The sequence below is a fragment of the Neomonachus schauinslandi genome, chromosome 9, assembly GCF_002201575.2.
Source record: "Neomonachus schauinslandi chromosome 9, ASM220157v2, whole genome shotgun sequence".
NCBI lineage: Eukaryota > Metazoa > Chordata > Mammalia > Carnivora > Phocidae > Neomonachus > Neomonachus schauinslandi.
The window spans coordinates 112,469,384-112,487,960 of record NC_058411.1 but is presented as its reverse complement, the minus strand read 5'-3'; the positions used below and the strand labels follow the sequence as shown (position 1 = coordinate 112,487,960).

At 55.3% G+C, this 18,577-nt stretch overlaps 2 protein-coding genes across 11 annotated transcripts in view; both read left to right on the top strand.

The window, feature by feature from the left end:
* SIN3A (SIN3 transcription regulator family member A) overlaps positions 1–6,570 on the top strand; it is a 50,863-nt gene extending 44,293 nt beyond the window's left edge. For 3 of the 4 annotated variants that reach the window (XM_044918401.1, XM_021694066.1, XM_021694065.1), the window contains 2 exons: positions 1,177–1,384; positions 3,562–4,849. In XM_044918401.1, the coding sequence (XP_044774336.1) occupies positions 1,177–1,384; positions 3,562–3,792 (439 nt within the window). In that variant the 3' untranslated portion in view covers positions 3,793–4,849. Of the gene's footprint in view, positions 1–1,176; positions 1,385–3,561 lie in introns of all 4 variants that reach the window. The other variant, XM_021694064.1, reaches the window with a different exon arrangement.
* A 431-nt stretch (positions 6,571–7,001) lies between these two features.
* Positions 7,002–18,453, top strand: MAN2C1 (mannosidase alpha class 2C member 1). 7 transcript variants are annotated; one of them, XM_044918463.1, is made up of 26 exons: positions 7,002–7,120; positions 7,402–7,527; positions 7,969–8,092; positions 9,438–9,508; positions 10,568–10,745; positions 11,090–11,279; positions 12,603–12,709; positions 12,880–12,990; positions 13,367–13,459; positions 13,586–13,702; positions 13,884–13,979; positions 14,081–14,226; positions 14,602–14,725; positions 15,051–15,172; positions 15,265–15,350; positions 15,477–15,632; positions 15,828–15,925; positions 16,095–16,189; positions 16,425–16,529; positions 16,612–16,768; positions 16,863–17,006; positions 17,367–17,476; positions 17,568–17,646; positions 17,830–17,910; positions 18,008–18,117; positions 18,193–18,453. In XM_044918463.1, exons 1-26 carry the CDS (start codon positions 7,020–7,022, stop codon positions 18,317–18,319), a joined length of 3,054 nt encoding a protein of 1,017 aa, XP_044774398.1. In that variant the 5' UTR covers positions 7,002–7,019; the 3' UTR covers positions 18,320–18,453. The 7 variants fall into 7 exon arrangements, with proteins under 7 accessions (XP_044774398.1, XP_021549419.1, XP_021549422.1 ...); XM_021693744.1 differs by having other exon boundaries at positions 17,568–17,647; positions 17,762–17,910; XM_021693747.1 differs by having other exon boundaries at positions 15,815–15,925; positions 16,057–16,189; positions 17,568–17,647; positions 17,762–17,910.
* Positions 18,454–18,577: the final 124 nt, after the last annotated feature.

Genomic DNA, 18,577 nt, shown 5'->3' with positions numbered 1-18,577 from the left:
CAGTTTGGTGCCACCAGCATTTTTATTCACCATAACTTTTGCACTGCCAGTGTAAATGTTAACATAGGAAAATAAGTTTTCTATGTATGTTTCAGTATTACTGTGTTTTAGTATTATTATGAAAATAGTTTTGATCTCACAGATCTCCTGAAGAGAGTCTTGGGGGCCCCCAAGGGTCCTTGGACCAAAGAACTCCTGTCCTACAGAAATACATGTATACAAAGATATTCACTGAAGCAATCTTTTTTCATAGCAAAGTATTAGAAACAATATAATTGTCTGGCTGACAAGCTTTCTTCTAATTGCTTTTGGAGAGAATTCAGCTCTAAATACCTGCCAGGGCATCCATTGATGTGAATTGTCTTCTTAACTGTGTAGGTAGAATACAGAGGAGTTATGTACCATCTTTGCGGGGGGATTGAAAAAATAGGCAAGGGCGCCTGGGTGGCTCAGTTGGTTAAGCGACTGCCTTCGGCTCAGGTCATGATCCTGGAGTCCTTGGATCGAGTCCCGCATCGGGCTCCCTGCTCAGCGGGGAGCCTGCTTCTCCCTCTGACCCTCCCCCCTCTCATGTGCTCTCTCTCATTCTCTCTCTCACAAATAAATAAATAAAATCTTCAAAAAAAAGAAAAAATAGGCAAATAATCATCTTTGCTCTGTGGTTCAGGTGAGGAGCCCTGATTGATTCCTATTAAGGAATGGTTCAATTAAGGCATGTTACTCTGCAGCAATTCAAGAGAATGTGACAAGTCTTTGGTGAAATGAAAGAAACCTTTGCATTAAGTGAAAAGTGGAGAATAATAAAATCTTTATAGTATGATCCTGTTTTGTCTTTAAAAGCATCCCAAAGCAGAACTATAGTGAGTGATTACGTATGTGAATTCAGAGAGGCTTAGAAGGTTTAAAATCAAAACTATCAGTGGCTACCTCTGCCAAGGCACATGGGATTCGGAGAATCTGGGGTAAGAGATGGTTAAAGATTTCTACTTTATATTCTATGTATTTCTGCATTTGAAACTTTTTTTTTTTTTAAACAATGAAACCATTGGAGATATATGTAACTGAAATTGTGATAACTGCTATAAAGGCATACGAGAAGGAGAACCCCTTTGAGGGGACTCATAGGAATCCGCATCTGGAGGAGCTCTGATCCTGCAGGGCTTCTCTGCTTTGTAGGAATCTGAGGCGGATCCGGAAATGTCAGCGTGGTCGAGAACAGCAGGAAAAGGAAGGGAAGGAAGGAAACAGCAAGAAGACCATGGAGAATGTGGATAGCCTGGATAAACTGGAGTGTAGATTCAAGTTGAATTCCTACAAGATGGTGTATGTGATCAAGTCAGAGGACTACATGTATCGGAGAACTGCCTTGCTCCGGGCTCATCAGGTAAGAACCAGTCACTGGAATTTCTCCATACCTCTCCCTCCCCTGCCAGGCCCAGGCCTACTGCAGAGGTTCCTGACTGTTTCTCTCCCTTTATGAGAACCACCTCTTGGATTTGAGAATTGTTGAGTAAACAGGTGTATTCTATTAAAGACATCAGAACAAAGGTCCACAGACTGTGTGCCTTAAACAACAGAAATTTATTGTCCTACAATTCTGGAGGCTAAAAGTCAAAAATTGAAGTGTGGCAGAGTTGGTTTGAACCAGGGCTGTGAGGGAGAATCTTTTCCATGCCTCTCCTTGCACCTGGTGTTTTGCTGGCTGTCTTTGGCCTTCCTTGGCATGCAGGTCTCCGCCTTCATCATCTTCACGTTGCGTTTTCCCTGTGTGCCTGTGTCCAGTGTCCCCCTTTTAAAGGGGGCTGGTCATACCGGACTCTAGGTCCACCGTGCTCCAGTCTGACTGCATCTTAACTGATTACATCTGCCACAACTTTATTTCTAAGTTCGGTCACGTTCTGAGGTACTGGGGGGAGGACTTCAGCACAATGATTTCCAGGGGACACAGTTCAATCCACAAAAGCCAGTGGCACCTCAGCGAAGCTACCCCCAGCTTTTGCATTTCAAGTGGTATTGCTTATGAATTCTCTTTGTTCTCACATGCTGTCTCAACTGTGAAAGCTTCCTGGGGCAGTTTTTTAGCAGGATTGTTCCAGGCCTTGGGGACAACCAGGAAGGAGAGAAACTAGGTGAAGTGATTGTGGGGAGCTGGCATTCAGGCTCTGTTTGTGTGGTGGGGGAGATCTCCCTTAGGAGTGACGCTTGAGGTTGGAACAGTGACCAGGATCCAGCCTGGTGAGGAGTTGAGGGTTGGTGCTTTCTAGATGCAGGAAACCAGCAAATGCAATGCCAGAAGGGAGGAAAGGACTCGGCATGTTTGAGAAACTAGAAGCATCAGTGTGGCTTGAGCCAGAGGGAGAGTGGCGTACTTGAAGGGTGGGCAGAGACATCATCACTAGTCTCATAGACTGTGGTTTGGATTTTGTTGGCAGTACATGGGGACATTGTTGACAGGATGGCTTGGACTGCTGTCCATCCCAGTGGGGACGATTTGGGGCATGAAGTTGGAAAGGCAGAGAATGCTCAAAAGATGCTCTTGTCCAAGTGAGATGTGACCGTGACCCGGGCTACCAGGGTGGCAGTGAAATTGTAAAAATTAGATCAAAGGTACAGTTTGGAGATAACAATTGTCAGGATGTGGAAATGATCGGATGTGAGTAGGTAAGAGAAAGGAGAACATCAAGGATGATGCCTGGTCTTTTTGTTTTGTTTTTGTTGGTTTCTGCTTGAATAAATGGGCAGTTTAGGGGTATAATCTGTTGATAGGAAGGGGGGTGGGGGCACATCAAGCCTGTGTTTTGAACTGGTGAAGTTTGAAAGGACTAGAGATCATTCAAATGGGAGATGATGGGTGGGTGGTTTAATAGACTTCTCTCATGATGATGTGTGTTGTATGTCTGATGCACATTATTTGAGGAGCTGGGTAACACCTAATTCATGTTTGCATCTCCTGCTCTGCCTCACACATAGGCACTGATAAACATTTACTGGATGGGTAGGTGGGAGCATAAACCTCCCCTGAAGGTCGGCCGTGTCCCACGCCCTGCTATGCAGGGTCGGGTAATACCCTGAAGGGAAGGTGTGGGTTTTAAGCCCTTTGCCTTGCTCTGTCTTACTAGGAGTGGATTTCCATGCTGACAGAATGACCTAATAGCTGCAACTCATTGTGTCTCATTCGGGTACATTAGAAGCAGCTGGGCTGCTAGTTTAAAAATGCAGATTGATGAAAACGAGGAAATCTGTATTTTTATCAGTTTCCCTAGTTGATACTAATGAATGCTAAAAATGAGAACTACTAGGCTCGTTCTGCTCAGACCCCATGTTGGCATTTCTTAAGGGGCTTTACGGGTTCCAACTCTACATGCTCTGTGTTCTTAGTCTCTTTCAATTTTCTTCTTTAAACAGAGACTCCTAACTAACCAGTAGTATCAAAGGCTTGACCCCACATCTTTTCCTCTGCTACTTTAGGAGAAAATTAGGCTTTGTATTTGAAGAGGTGTTTTTTGGCTTGTTTTGTTTTGTTCATGGTTGTTTTTTTTTTTTTCTTGTTCTGTTTTGCAGTCCCATGAACGTGTAAGCAAGCGGCTACATCAGAGGTTCCAGGCCTGGGTAGATAAATGGACCAAGGAGCATGTGCCCCGTGAAATGGCAGCAGAGACCAGCAAGTGGCTCATGGGTGAGGGGCTGGAGGGCCTGGTGCCCTGTACCACCACCTGTGACACAGAGACCCTGCACTTTGTGAGCATTAACAAGTACCGTGTCAAATATGGCACAGTGTTCAAAGCCCCGTAACTGCAAAGCGAGAGCAGATAACTTGAGGGGGGTGTGTGTGGGGAGCGCGTGCACTCACGCACACTGAAGAAACAAGGAAGATGCCTTTCAAGCCTCACTGGGCCTCTCTGGGACATGGCCACCTGATCAGTGTGTGGCTGGTGCAACCTGGCACCAAGTGGGCTACATATAAGGAACGTGGATACCTTACAAAGCCGGAGCTGGAACTTTTCCTAAGGGGTTTGGGGTATTAGCCTGCCCCGGAGGGGAAGGAAATCCATGCAAGCACAGAGACATGCAGCTTGCTTGCACACACCAGCAGAGCCAAGACTGGAGTCTCCTGGGGCCTGACCTTCGATGAAGGAGCCAGATGCTGTTCACACCTTGACTGGATGGGCGTGCACTGGACAGACTGGGGAAGGACTCACCGCTCAGATGGATTGTAACTCTGATGGTCACTGCTCCTCTCCTCTCCCCCCAAAAGGAAAAAAAAACTGGATTTGATTTTTTTTTCCCCCCCCCCCTCCTGGTCACTCGAGCACATCTAGATCACCCATTAGATTTTATCTGGGACCTGCAGTTTGGCTTTGGGATTGATCATCTTGTGGGTTTTTCCTGATGAATCCCTCGCTGCCCACCCTTTACACTCTCCTCTGGTTCTCAGCCTCAGCAAGTTCAAATCCGTCGTCCTTTTTAGCTCCCGTGGAACTGTTTTGTACCTGCTTCTTTACTAGTCTACCCTAGTGCCATCCACCAGCTTTACTCTCTGACACACACACACACACGCACACAATTTTAACTTGGTTTTTCTTTTTCTTTTTTTTTGTAAATAATGTACATACTGTCGATTTTTTATTAAAAGAAATATGCTTTGATGTGCTAGCATAACTGCTCTAGCTTCTTGTGTACCATAGTTCTATGTGGCTTCAGATTTAGTACCTATGAACAGATGTACAAGACATTTATTACACTTTTTACCAAAGGGAGTTACCGTTGTAGTACTTTTGTGTAAAACTTGTCTTCCCCTTGCCCCAACTTTTTTCCTTTTCTCCTTTCTTTTTTTCTTTCTCTTTTTCTTCCTTCCTTCTTTCTTTCCTTCTTTCTTCCTTTCTTTCTCTCTCTTTTTTTTTTGTAAATAAATAAAGCTTGGTTCTTACTTAAGGAATGAACTCTCAACCCAAGTCCCTTGTCCTCACCAGAGAACTATTGGGGAGCAGGGATTTGGGCCACAGTTCCTTACCCTCGGTACAAACAAGAATTTGCTTTAAATAGTTAGCAGTTCATTGCACTTGTCCAAATCAAAATACTCCAAATTTTTAAAAAAGAATACTTGATTCTTTTAGTACATGTTTTTCCCCTTATTTCAACTGTTTGGAAATATTTTCTCTTTGGGTAGTTGTCTGGCTCTTTGGTTTGCATTTCTCTGTGTTGTTTTTCTTATCCTTAATTGGAAATGGGGGTGAACAACTTAAGTACCAAACCAGTATTTGAAAGAAATGTGTACAAGGTGTGTAGTATAACTGGGGTTGGGAGAGAGAAGATTTGCTACATTATTAGCAACTGCAAATGGAATATATTTTTTTTTAATTATGTAAATTTAGACCGGCAGACCAGACATTTAAACTGAGTGATTAGGAGTTTTGTATGTCTTCACCCTGGAGTTTCTGAACAAAGACCAACAACCCCTCCCAGTACTCTGGTAGATTTATTCTCCATCAACCATTGCCCTAGTCTCAGTTGTAAAGTAACCAACAGTGTTTGTGTGGTTTTGTTCGCTTAAAAACCCCCAACACTGCCACCAAAGACTACAAATTTGGGGGCTTCTGAACTTTAAAAACACATGGTATAGACTTCTCCAATTTTAGACCTTTTTGTTGCAGGGGGAAAGGAGACTCTGAGCCCCACAGTGTAGGGGGGTGGTAAAAGGGCCTTGTGGGAGGAGATTGTAGGGTGAAGGTGGGGCAGTGCCTGACTTGGAGGTACAGTGATACATATTGATTGAGGGGAAAGATCTTCGGGTTTTCCCAGCAATAGCTCACCTATCCCCCTCTGCTCACTCAAGAAAGGTCATGTTGATTTGGAATTATGGGAGAAATTGATGGGGTCTGGCCAGGGGCAGCCGCAGCTGTTGGCTGTCCTTGCACGGTTACGTCCAGACCTACCTGCCTGCAGGTCAGGATCTGGTTTCAGGGCCAAGTTCAGGAGAAAATGCAACCCATCAGGGCAACCAAAAGAAGAGGGGGCTTCACCTACTGCCAGGGTTTTCACAAGCACCATCTTGATGCCTCCTGCCGTCTGAAAACAACTCCCAACTCTAAACTCAACCTGTGTTATAGCAGCGAGTTATCTTTAGTTTAAATCACGTTTGGTATTCTGTACTTAGTCACCTTTCCCTGTGATTTGCACTTGAAATGTGAACTTGGTCAGTATTTCCATTAAAATACCAGGGCTAATGTGTATATACTTTTCTTAGTAATGATTTTATAGACAAGCACTGCTTGGCAATCCTAGAAGGGGGAAAAAGAAACTGCCAATGGACTACTAGGGTAAGGATGAAATTGGAGGTGTTTCTGGCATTGTGGCTTTTCTGAACTCTCCAGTCCTGTGTGGTGAAATGTTATTCAAATGGGATCTTGAATGCTATGACTGTGATTGCCATCACATCAAAATATTCTCAGGGTTTCTGGTGATGACAGCTATATACACAAAATATGTAGGAGGAAGCTCCGGTTATTGGGGTGCAAAGCCCTCCCTATTTAACACATGTCTGCCGATCAGCTTCAAAGCACAGGTCCTGGCTCCTAGCTCTTCCCACGTTAAGCAGGTTTTCGAGATAGCACCAGGGGTCTGGCTGGACCTGGAGAACTAGCCGGTTCCCGCACGTGGCTTCTGAGCCCTGGTGACCTGCGTCTGCAACAGCTGGGGCTCCCGCCCGTCCTGCCTAAAGTCCCCGGTCTCTGTCAGGACTTTCGGAGAATCTAAGCGTCAAACTTGCCGTTCTACTTAGGGATTTGCCCGGTGGCCCGCCGGTTCGGAAGAGCTAGAGGAGAGCCTCGGAAGCCGCATTCTTGGCTCTCAGCAGCCCGCTCAAAGTTCAGCGCGGCGGGGCTTCCGAGAGCCGCCAGTGTTCCAAGAAAAGCTGCCCGGGGCTGAAAGGCGCCCTTCGGACGCCGGAACCTTTGGTTCCTGGCCGTGGGCCGCGCCGGCAGCGACAGGGGCCTTCCGGGGAGAGGAGCGGGCGCGCGGCGATGGCGGCGGCGCCGGCCCTGAAGCACTGGCGCACTACGCTGGAGCGGGTGGAGAAATTCGTGTCGCCGCTCTACTTTACGGACTGTAACCTCCGCGGCAGGTGGGGGCCCCCTCGCCCAGGCCGCCGGCCCGCCGCGTCCGCGAGCCCCAGCCTTCCCTTCCGGGGGGAAACGCAAGCCGCGGCGACCCGGGCCGAGGGACGAAGTGCCCGCCGCGGACAGGGCACAGGGCAGGGGCCCGGGAGGAGGGGTGGGGAGAGGCTGTGCTGGGGGGCAGCCTTCTCGGCAGTGGATCGAGGGAACGCGCATCCCCATTGCCGACTGGCCTGCGGGCGGAACGGGGGCGGCCTCGAGCGCGCGCCTACCGGCTCCTCCCGCCCAGGCTCTTCGGGGACAGCTGCCCGGTGGCCGCTCTCTCCAGCTTCCAGACGCCCGAGAGGCTTCCCTACCAGGAGGCGGTGCAGCAGGAGTTCCGCCCCGCGCAGATCGGCGACAGCTTCGGCCCCACGTGGGTAACGCCCGGAGGGAAGGCGGGGCCCGCGGGCAGCCCTCTCCCTCGCTCACTGGCTCGAAGGGCCACACCTCCACGGTCGCCCACGGTCCTAGACAGCCACTCGGGACAGAGCAGCACCCTCTGCTGGAAGCAGCTCCCTGGTCCCTCAGTTTTCATGGAAGAGTTTTCATCCCCCCGCCCCTGCCTTCTCCCAGCACCTAGACATCCCTCAGGAAGACACTCTAGGACGGATCACAGACCCCTGACTTGTCTGCCTTTTCCCCTCACCTTGCTGCACACCTTGTTGCTCCTTTCTTGTGGAACCAAGATGAATACCTTGTGATGTTGTGGATGCTTGGAGAAAGTCTCAAGTCCCCACTGACCCTTAATCCAAGGAAGTCTGGCAAAAGGAAAAGGGCTTCGACCCCTAGGCCCATCCCATTGGCTGTCTTGCAGGTGGTGGACCTGCTGGTTTCGGGTAGAGCTGACCATCCCGGAGGCATGGGTGGGTCAGGAAGTTCACCTTCGCTGGGAAAGTGATGGAGAAGGCCTGGTGTGGCGAGATGGAGAACCGGTCCAGGTGAGTAGCCCTAGGGATAGGTTTGGCCCCCTTTCAACCCAGGTCTGTGAAGAAGGCACAGCTTAGTGGCCCTGCCTGCAGGGTATCAGAATTTCAGGACTGGGGAAGTTGCCAGTTGGGCCCTCCTGTGATGGTCCCTCTCATATTGGAAAGTTGGATGGCTTATGGGTCTTAACATAATCATAGTGCTAAGCCAACCCTGCCAGTGACTGGCCACTTTCCCATTCTGTCCTGAAAATAGTTGCTAACCGAGTACAATAATAATAGATACAGCACATCCATTTATTAACCCTCTACTAGGTGCCAGGTGCCAGACCAGTGGCTTTGCAGACTTTTTAGTTGGTTTTTGTTGTTGTTGTTTTGTTTTTTAGAGGGGGGAGGGGTAGAGGGAGAGAGAGAACCTTAAGCAGGCTCCACACCCAGCACAGAGCCCAACGCAGGGCTCGATCTCACAACCCTGAGATCATGACCTGAGCTGAAATCAAGAGTCAGACGCTTAACTGACTGAACCACCCAGGCGCCCCTATTTTTAGTTTTTAATAAACCAGTCTTTATTATATATAGCATATACTTATGGGGGGAAACTTTCAAACAGTTCTGGATGGTATAAAGTAAAAATTCAAGTCCTCTTCCCCTGAAGTAATGGATCTCTCCCTATCACAGCATCCCCAGTTCCCCAGATATAACAACAATTAAGTGTCTTGTTTATGAATCCACCAATATCAGGTTTAATCTTTATAATCATATGTGGTGGGTCTTTATGCCCATTTACAGATAAAGAACTAAAATATACAGAGGTCAGTTCATTTGCTCAGCTTCCACTCCAGTTAGACTAACTTCCCTCTCAGGGTAGGACTGTTGTTCTTTTGGTATGGAAAGATGGTAAACCCCTCCCTCCCCCTGTCTCCTGTTATTGGCTCAGCAGATGTCTCCTGAGTGCCCTCTCTGGGCCAGGCCCTATGGTAAGCACTTGGGATATAGCAAGGAATGAGGCAACCCTGCATCTGACTTCATAGAGTTCCCCTTCAGATACTTACTCAGTGGTACAGGGGCCACCAGAAGCCAAACCCATGCTTCGTGGTACCTGCCGAGACCCTTCCCGTAAGATCAGGGGCTTTTGTGAAAGCTGGCAAACAGGTGCCATTTGGGATCATGGCACTCGGGCTGCCGTGGGGGTTGGGCACGGGCTACCAGGGGTCCCTGATTTGCCAATCTTGGCCTTGAGTAGGAGAGAGGAGCCAGGCTGGGGACTGGGCGGAGAGACCTGGCCTCTCTCGGCTTATATATTTCACCTGAACTGTCCAAAAGCCTCAGGCCCTCTCTCTTTCATTCCACTCCCCACCAGGGTTTGACCACAGAGGGGGAGAAAACCAGCTACATCCTGACTGACAGGCTGGAGGAAGGAGACCCCCGGAGGTGAGGGAGTCCCCGTGCCCTGGTTGACCATGCTGGGGGGCAGGGGCCCCAGTGGGTAAGGAGGAACTGAGGCCCAGAGTGACCCAAAACGCCCACCTCCAACACAGGCATCCCCAAATCTCAGTTTGTTTTTAAAGAGTAGGGTTGTTGGTTTTTTTTCCCTGACTAGAAAGATACTGTCTGCCTTCTTGTGGTAAATACAAGAAAGCACAAAGAAGTAAATGACTCCCATTATCCCACCACCTAGAGGTGAGCATTAACATTTCAGCACTCACCGTAGTTCTTACCAGTTAAGGTTGTATTTCTTTGATAATTTGCATCCTGATTTTTTCGTCCCATATTATAACATGGGCATTTTATGACACCATTCAAAACTCAGACATAGTATTACTGTATTTCTAATATTTATTGAACACTGTAGCTGGTGCTTCCAGATACTAGCGCTGTGGTAGTGAGTAATGTGGTCCTTGACAGCAAGGGGGACTCACAGAACTTACATAATTACAAAACCGATGAGGACTCTGAAAGCAGACACCAGGAGCTCAGTATGGGCGGCTGTCCCTGACTTAGGAGAGGGCTGGCAGGAGGGTCAGGGAAGGCTTCTCCCAGGAAGTCCCGTTTGCTCTCCGAAGACTGAGTAGAACAACAACACAGGCTACTGTGTGGCTCCAGAGAATGGCCCGCCCTGTGCTGGCTGCTGGATCTTTGCTCTCTTGAAAGACTGGACCTGGGGGATCCAAACATGTTTTTTGTATGTGAAGAGGGTTCTGAGACCAAGGCAGTGCTTCGTAAAGACAGTTGTGGAAATGGAAATAAAAGGCTGGGCAGCAGCATAATTCACACAGTTCCCAACTTGGCTACTTACTGCCCCTGCCCGAGGCAGAACGCTCATCAGCAGAACAGGACCCTCTTGCACACACCCCTGACATACTGTGGGATCTTCTGGGGTGTGGACCCTGCAGGCGAACTGGAACGGGTCAGTGGATGCCTCCTTGATCCTCCCTCCCCAAGCCCTCCCTGCCAATCTCTTGGCCTGAGGCTGCCTCCCCACATTTGTAGCCTGACCGTCTATGTGGAAGTAGCCTGCAATGGGCTCCTGGGGGCCGGGAAGGGAACCATGATCGCAGCCCCTGACCCAGAGAAGATGTTCCAAGTGAGCCGGGCTGAGCTGGCTGTGTTCTGCCGGGATGTCCACAGACTCCTGGTGGATCTGGAGCTGCTGCTGGGCATAGCCAAGGTAATCGACACCCCTTCCCCACCCGCTCGCTCTAGAGCCCTTCCCAGCGCCCGCCCCCCCCACCCCACCCCCCCGTCCCCAGGGGAGGGGTTGTATCTTGGGTTGGAGAGTTGGGAGTCTGGGAATCCAGAAGAGGGAGAGTATTTCTGCCTGCTTGAGTATTGAAAGGACTTCCCTCTGTAAAGGGGAGGAGGAAGACAGTACTAAGCAGGGGGAACCAGAAGGAGCAAAGGGTTGGAGGTAGGGAAGAGCTCTGCTGAGGACCATTGAGATGTCAGCTGGGGCCGAGTTCTGGAGACTCCCCTTGCTCCAGATGGAGATTAAGGGGCAGAACCCTGCTGCAGGGCCTTGGGGAAGACAACCAGCGCAGCTTCCAGGCCCTGTACACAGCCAACCAGATGGTGAACGTGTGTGACCCTGCCCAGCCCGAGACCTTCCCGGTGGCCCAGGCCCTGGCCTCCAGGTTCTTTGGCCAACGTGGAGGAGAAAGTCAACATACCATCCATGCCATGGGGCACTGCCACATTGATACAGGTAGGGCGGCGGCTGGCCGGGTTGGCTGAGCAAGCAGGAGTGCCCTTGAAGCCCTGGCTATTGCCCTGGAAGCACTGCGTTGTCCCCAGCAAGCTCTTGCCCCTCCGGGACCTCAGTTTTCCCCATTTATAAAATGGGCTTCACTAGGTGTGGCTTCATTTATTCTTTCAACAAAATCTGAGGCCCCGCGTGGCCCTTGCTAGATACTGGGAGGTAGGACTATAGAGACTGATGGCTGTAAAATAGGTAGACAGGGTTGGGGCCATGATGGAGGCACTTAACCCTAATGGGTCAGGAGGACTCAGAGAGGCTTCATGGAGGAGGTGACCTCTGAACCGAGTGAGAATGAGTAAGAGTTTGACAGGGGTGTCCCAGTCCTCAGAGAGGAGTAATGTAAAAGTAATGGAGATGGGGCTCATGTGCAGGGGCAGGTTTCCTGGGCATGGGGGTGGGAGGGTCATGAGTTCAGCTTTGAACTTGATGAGTTTGCAGCATCTGTGAGGCTTATGGGAAATCTGCATTTTTTTTTTTTTAAGATTTCTTATTTTATTATTTGAGAGAGAGAGAGCACGAGTGGGAGAAGGGGCAGAGGGAGAGGGAGAAGCAGACTCCCCGCTGAGCAGGGAGCCCCACAAGGGCTTGATCCCAGGACCCTGGGATCCTGACCCAAGTTAAAGGCAGGCACTTAACCGACTGAGCCACCCAGGCGCCCCGGGAAATCTGCACTTTTAACAAGCTCCCCAAGGTACTGATTCTGATGCAGCTAACATCTCTGAACCACAGAACAAGGCTTTCTGTGCTGTGCCATGGTTTGCAGCGGAGTGTGGGAGTTCTGGGCTGGTGAGGAGGGAACCAGGGCCTAGCGGCCAGGAGGGGCTGTAGGGCCTCACACAGGATGGCCAGCCCAGGCAGATCCATCTCAAGATGCCATGCCCCCTCTTCTGCAGTATCCACCCATGTGATAGCTCCTGCCACCTTTTATAGGATCCTTTCAGGGGTGGGGGGCCTCTCAGGGGTGGGGGGGCCTCAGTCTCAGAGTGAGGCTATTCCAGGGCATGGGGCCTCCATTTCCCGACTTGTAAAACTGACAGCCTCCTTTCCCCAGCCCCTACTCCCACCTTGCAAGAGTGTCTTGAAGTGAAAGCTCAGGAGGGACGCCAAAGGGCCTTGCAGGGAAACGGGCCTGGGATGGGAGGAGGACAGCCCTCTGGAGGCCCAGGCTGGGCGGGCAGGGCGCTGGGGGGGGCAGGGGTGAGGCTGGAGATCTGTGGGGAGCTGGGGACCTTGCTGTTCTCCCTCCACCTCCAACCCCCTCCCGTCCAGCCTGGCTTTGGCCCTTCAAGGAGACTGTGCGAAAATGTGCCCGGAGCTGGGCGTCAGCCGTGCAGCTCATGGAGCAGAACCCGGACTTCATCTTTGCCTGCTCCCAGGTCAGAGGGACAGCCATTGTGGGGCAGTCCGAGGCTGAGGTCCTGGGGGCTTCTCACGCCTGAGGAGGAGGGCTCTTCCCCACCCTCAGCCGCCCACTGGCCCCAGATGCTCAGGCCTGGGTGCGGTCCTTGTCACTCCTGCCCCAGCATGGGCCCCATCTGCCCCACAGGCACAGCAGCTCGAGTGGGTAAAGAGCCACTACCCTGGCCTACATGCCCGGCTCCAGGAGTTCGCCTGCCGAGGGCAGTTTGTGCCTGTGGGGGGCACCTGGGTGGAGATGGTAAGTGCCATCTGCAACCCCTCAGCCTCAGGCCACGCTGTTCTGGCCTCCCCTCCTTGGCTTTGCCGGTAGGTGACTTTCTGCAGGCCCTTCATCCCCCTTCTGTTGGGGGGGGGCTGGAATGCCAAGGCCCGGGACCCCCAGGGGGAGGAGGGGCTCAAGCACGGTGGCAGGGTGCCCGACCCCCGCCCTGGGAAACCTCCCCTCCAGCAGGTAGAGCCCTGGGCCCGAAGCGAAGAGATGGACAGCCCTGGGCACTGGCTGCGAGCCTCTGTCAGGGCCCTGGCTCCTCCTGCATAGGCTGGGGGTGGCCCGAGCTCCTGCCTGGTCCCCATCGGCGCTGATGCTGCCTGCCTCTGTCTTCACGCACTGGCAGGACGGGAACCTTCCCAGCGGAGAGGCCATGGTGAGGCAGTTCCTGCAGGGCCAGAGCTTCTTCCTGCAGGAGTTTGGGAAAATGTGCTCCGAGGTAGGCTGCAAGCTGCTGCGGGCAGGTGGGCTGGAGCTTGACCTTGAGCCGGGAGAGGCTGAGAGGCTGGGGCTGCTTCACCAAGAGCCCCAGCTCCTGCGTCCCAGAGCCCCTTTTCCCCTGCAGTTCTGGCTCCCAGACACGTTTGGCTACTCAGCACAGCTCCCCCAGATCATGCGCAGCTGCGGCATCAGGCACTTCCTGACCCAAAAACTGAGCTGGAACTTGGTGAACTCCTTCCCGGTGAGCAGACCTCAGGGGGCCAGGGTCCCCGCCTGGCCCATTCATCTCCCGCCCAGCTTACTAAGGGGTCCTGGACCGGCCACCCAACCCCCACCCGGAGAGGCTGTGCCCCCCTCGCCCGCCAGGGTTACACAACAGGCCTCAGCCCTGACTGGTGCCTCTCCTGTCTCCCTACCCATAGCACCATACTTTTTTCTGGGAGGGGCTGGATGGCTCCCGTGTGCTGGCCCACTTCCCACCTGGCGACTCATATGGGATGCAGGGCAGTGCGGAGGAGGTGAGGGGGCACCCGGTGGCTGAGGTGGGGGGGGAGCACGCTGGAGAGGGCTTGGTGTCCTGTCCTAGGCTGACCCGGGTTGCCCTGCCCCGCCTGTCCAGGTGCTGAAGACCGTGGTCAAAAACCGGGATAAGGGGCGGAGCAACCACAGTGCCTTCCTCTTCGGCTTCGGGGACGGGGGCGGGGGCCCCACCCAGACCATGGTGGACCGCCTGAAGCGGCTGCACGATACGGACGGGCTGCCCAGGTCCGCCCTGGCCCTCCAGCAGCCCTCGGACCTCACTGTGCCCTGGCCTGCAGCCCTGCTCTCCGCTCAAACATTCGGTCCAGGTCCCCCGCCGGACCTTGCCCCACTCCAGTCCGGCACCATTGGCTCTTCCTAGCTTCCACCCTGGGGGCGGGGCCGGGGGGAAAGCTGCCCGTGGGAAGGGGCTTAAATCTACTGGAGACAGAACTCTCCCAGTGTGTCCGGAACTGGCTTTGCGTGGACAGGGAGCATTCTGGAGGGGGGCGGGGTGCTCCTTTCTGTCGGGGCTGGATCTCTCGTCCACTCTGGCATGGAGGAAGGGTGGGCCACACGGTACCCCCAAGGATGGGCGACCCAGGCTGTGGTCTCCCTCAGGGTGCAGCTGTCTTCTCCTGGGCGACTCTTCTCCGCACTGGAGAGCGGCTCAGGGCAGCTGTGCACGTGGGTTGGGGAGCTCTTCCTGGAGCTACACAACGGCACCTACACCACGCATGCCCAGGTCAGGAGCTGCTCCCTGAGCCCAGCAGGGAGCGTGTGCCCTGGCTCTGCGGGGGCCAGAGTTCAGTCCAGACCTGGGGAGGAGAGGCTTGTGTTCCGGGGCGGCACCAAGAGGAGAGAAGTACCAGAGCCGGGCGGCCTGGGGGCCTGGAGGAGGCAGGGCTGAGTGTCCCTGAAGAAGGCGGGCTGCGGGCTGAGGGGGGGGGGGCAGGTCAGCCACCAGAGGCTTTATCTGGGAGGCCCTGGGGGGCGTCAGGGGTTCTGAGCATGGGAGGGCTTTGGAAGGTGGCCTGGGACTGATCCCACCAAACCCCAACTCTGCTCAGATCAAGAAGGGGAACCGGGAGTGTGAGCGGATCCTGCACGACGTGGAGCTGCTCAGCAGCCTGGCCGTGGCCCGCAGCGCCCAGTTCCTGTACCCGGCAGCCCAGCTGCAGCACCTCTGGAGGTCAGGCCGGCTTCTGCCCGCACCCCCCCACCCCGAACCCGCCCCGAGCTCACCGCGGACAGCTTCCCCATCCCCACCCTTGGCTCCCGCAGGCTCTTGCTCCTGAACCAGTTCCATGACGTGGTGACCGGAAGCTGCATCCAGCTGGTGGCAGAGGAGGCCATGTGCCACTACGAAGGTGAGGTTGATGACCTGTGTGCCGCTGTCGCCGACGCCTGGGGCGGAGCCCAGAGTGTGTCCTGTGGGATACTCGGGGCCCATCCCAAACCCGCCGCCCACCCATGAGCAGCCGGTCTCCCCGCAGATATCCGTTTGCACGGCAACACACTGCTCAGTGCCGCAGCTGCAGCCCTGTGCGCAGGGGAGCCGGGGCCCGAGGGCCTCCTCATCGTCAACACGCTGCCTTGGAAGCGCACTGAAGTGTTGGCCCTGCCCAGGCCTGGTGGGGCCCATAGCCTAGGTAGGAGCTGGGGGGAAAGGCTGCTGCTGCAGTAGGAGGGACGGAGGCCAGACCCGGGGTGGGGACACTGCCTCGGGGCTCACTGCCCCGGGACGCCCCAGGCTGGAGGGGAGGAGGAGGAGGATCCACCCACCCCTCAAGCAAGGCTCTTGGAGGGTCAGGGAGGCTGCACTGATGCCCAGGCTTCATCCCCAGCCCTGGTGACAGTGCCCAGCATGGGCTATGCTCCTGCTGCTGCTCCCACCTCACTGCAGCCCCTGCAGACCCAGCAACCTGTGTTCGTGGTGCAGGAGGTGAGTGTGGGCACGTGCTGCTGGGCGGGGCCCCTCCTGGGCCATCCCTGACAACGTGGGGATTCTGAGCTCCCCAGCTGGAGCAAGTGGTGAGGTGGGGCTGGGCTGGGGGTGCTGTTGGTGGTGGGAAGTCCCCACAGACTCAGCTTCAAGGACCCCTCCCGCCAAGACCGACGGTTCTGTGACTCTGGACAACGGCATCATCCGGGTGAGGCTGGACCCAACCGGCTGCCTGACGTCCCTGGTGCTGGTTGCCTCTGGCAGGTGCCAACTCCTCATTGCCCTCTTCCAGTACCTGGCAGGTGGATCCCAGACCCCCTTCCCTCTGTCCCCTGGCCCCAGTACTGCCCATGGCAGCCCACCTGTGGCTCTGGACCCACACAGGGCAGGGCAGGCTGGGCTAGGAAGGAGTCCCCTTGTCCCCTGGGCCTACTCTCCCTGCCCCCACCCCAACTCAGGGTCATAAAGTTCTAAAGCACCAATCTCTGCATCCTTCCAGGGAGGCCATTGCTGAGGGCACCGTGGGGAACCAGTTTGTGCTGTTCGATGATGTCCCTCTGTACTGGGACGCATGGGACGTCATGGACTACCATTTGGAGACACGGTTCGGTGTGGGCAGGACCGGGGTGGTGGTGGGCCCCCTCCATCAGCTTGCCCTGGCTCAGCTCCGCCACCCCATCCCACAGGAAGCCAGTGCTGGGCCAGGCAGGGACCTTGGCAGTGGGCACTGAGGGTGGCCTGCGGGGCAGCGCCTGGTTCCTGCTGCAGATCAGCCCCAACAGTCGGCTCAGCCAGGAGGTCGTGCTGGACGTTGGCTGCCCCTATGTCCGCTTCCACACCGAGGTAGCAGAAAGCAGGGTGGTGGGCATCTATCCCCGGGTGTGGCTGGGGAGGAGGGAGCGGCCCAGGCCTGTGTGTGTCTGTCCTTCCACCTCAGGTGCACTGGCATGAGGCCCACAAGTTCCTGAAGGTGGAGTTCCCCGCCCGCGTGCGGAGCCCCCAGGCCACCTATGAGGTCCAGTTCGGGCATCTGCAGCGGCCCACACACCACAACACCTCTTGGGACTGGGCTCGATTTGAGGTCTGACATGGGGTGGGGTGGGGTTTGGATCCTGCCCAGCTGGGAAGAGACTGGTGTGGGGTGGGGTCAGGAGGAGGACGCTGATCAATATTTGCTGGCTCCTGTGTGCTAGGCCTTGTGCTAAATGCTGTCTTTGGTTTTTGACACTCATGCCCATTTGGTGGGGGTGAATTCTATTATCCCCATTTCACAGATGAGGAACTGAGGCCTAGACGGGTTGGATGGTGTGCCCAGCGCCTCCTGTGGTGAGAGCTGGAGCTCCATCTGCGGTCCCAGAGCTGGCCCTCACTGTGGCGACGGGAGCTCGGGAGCCCAGGGAGGGGGCGGGGCCACCAAGCGGCTCTGGGATCTGCCCCCCAGGTGTGGGCCCACCGCTGGATGGACCTGTCAGAGCACGGCTTTGGGCTGGCTCTGCTCAACGACTGCAAGTACGGCGCGTCGGTCCGAGGCAACGTCCTCAGCCTCTCGCTGTGAGTGGAGGGCCCGCCAGGCCCCGGGGGAGGGGAGGGCTGGCATGGGGGCGCGGGTCCTCCCGGCCCATCCCCACCCTCCCCACCCCAGCTTGCGGGCACCAAAGGCCCCCGACGCCACTGCCGACATGGGACGCCACGAGTTCACCTACGCGCTGATGCCGCACAAAGGTGGGTGCTGCGGCCCGGACCGCCTCTCTGCCCTGCTCTGAGCCTCAGTTTCTCCCAGCGGCCCGTGGGCAAAACGCCAGCACGCCCACGGGGCCCCCCTCCCCCCATTTCCAGGCTCCTTCCAGGACGCTGGCGTTATCCGCGCTGCCTACAGCCTCAACTTCCCCCTGTTGGCACTGCCTGCCCCGGGCCCGGCGCCCGCCGCCTCCTGGAGCGCCTTCTCTGTGTCCTCGCCCGCGGTCGTGCTGGAGACTGTCAAGCAGGCAAGGGGCGGGGCGGCGGGGGCGGGGCGGCAGGGGCGGGGCCCCATCTGGGTCCGCCCCAGCCCCGCCCACCCCCCCCCCCCGCCTCCCTCCGCAGGCGGAGACCAGCCCGCAGGGCCGCACGCTGGTCCTCAGGCTGTACGAAGCCCACGGCAGCCACGTCGACTGCTGGCTGCACACGTCGCTGCCGGTTCAGGAGGCCGTCCTGTGAGTGGGGGCGCAGGGTAGGGGTGGGGGTCCTGCCCTCGCGGGGCCCTCATGACCCCCACTCCTGTTCTCCAGCTGTGACCTCCTGGAGCAGCGCGACCCTGCCGGCCACCTGCCCCTTCGGGACTCCCGCCTGAAGCTCACTTTTTCTCCCTTCCAAGTGCGGTCCTTGTTGCTGCTGCTGCAGCCCCCTCCAAACTGAGCCCCTGACGGTGGGGTTTTACGTGTGGAAGGCTTTGGGGGCTCCTCACTTCTGCCTCCCCAGCCTGAAGCAAGGATCAGTCACCTCTTGAACAATAAACCCTTGACTCAGGAACCCTGCTAGCAGTAGTCCCTGCTCACTCCCCTCAGGGCCTGTCCTCAGGGAGGAAGGCTTTTCCCCAGGCGTTTGGGGGCAGGGGCAAGATACGAACTTACCGGTGTGTGCAGGGTCTGGGTTGCAGCACCTCCCCGCCCCCCC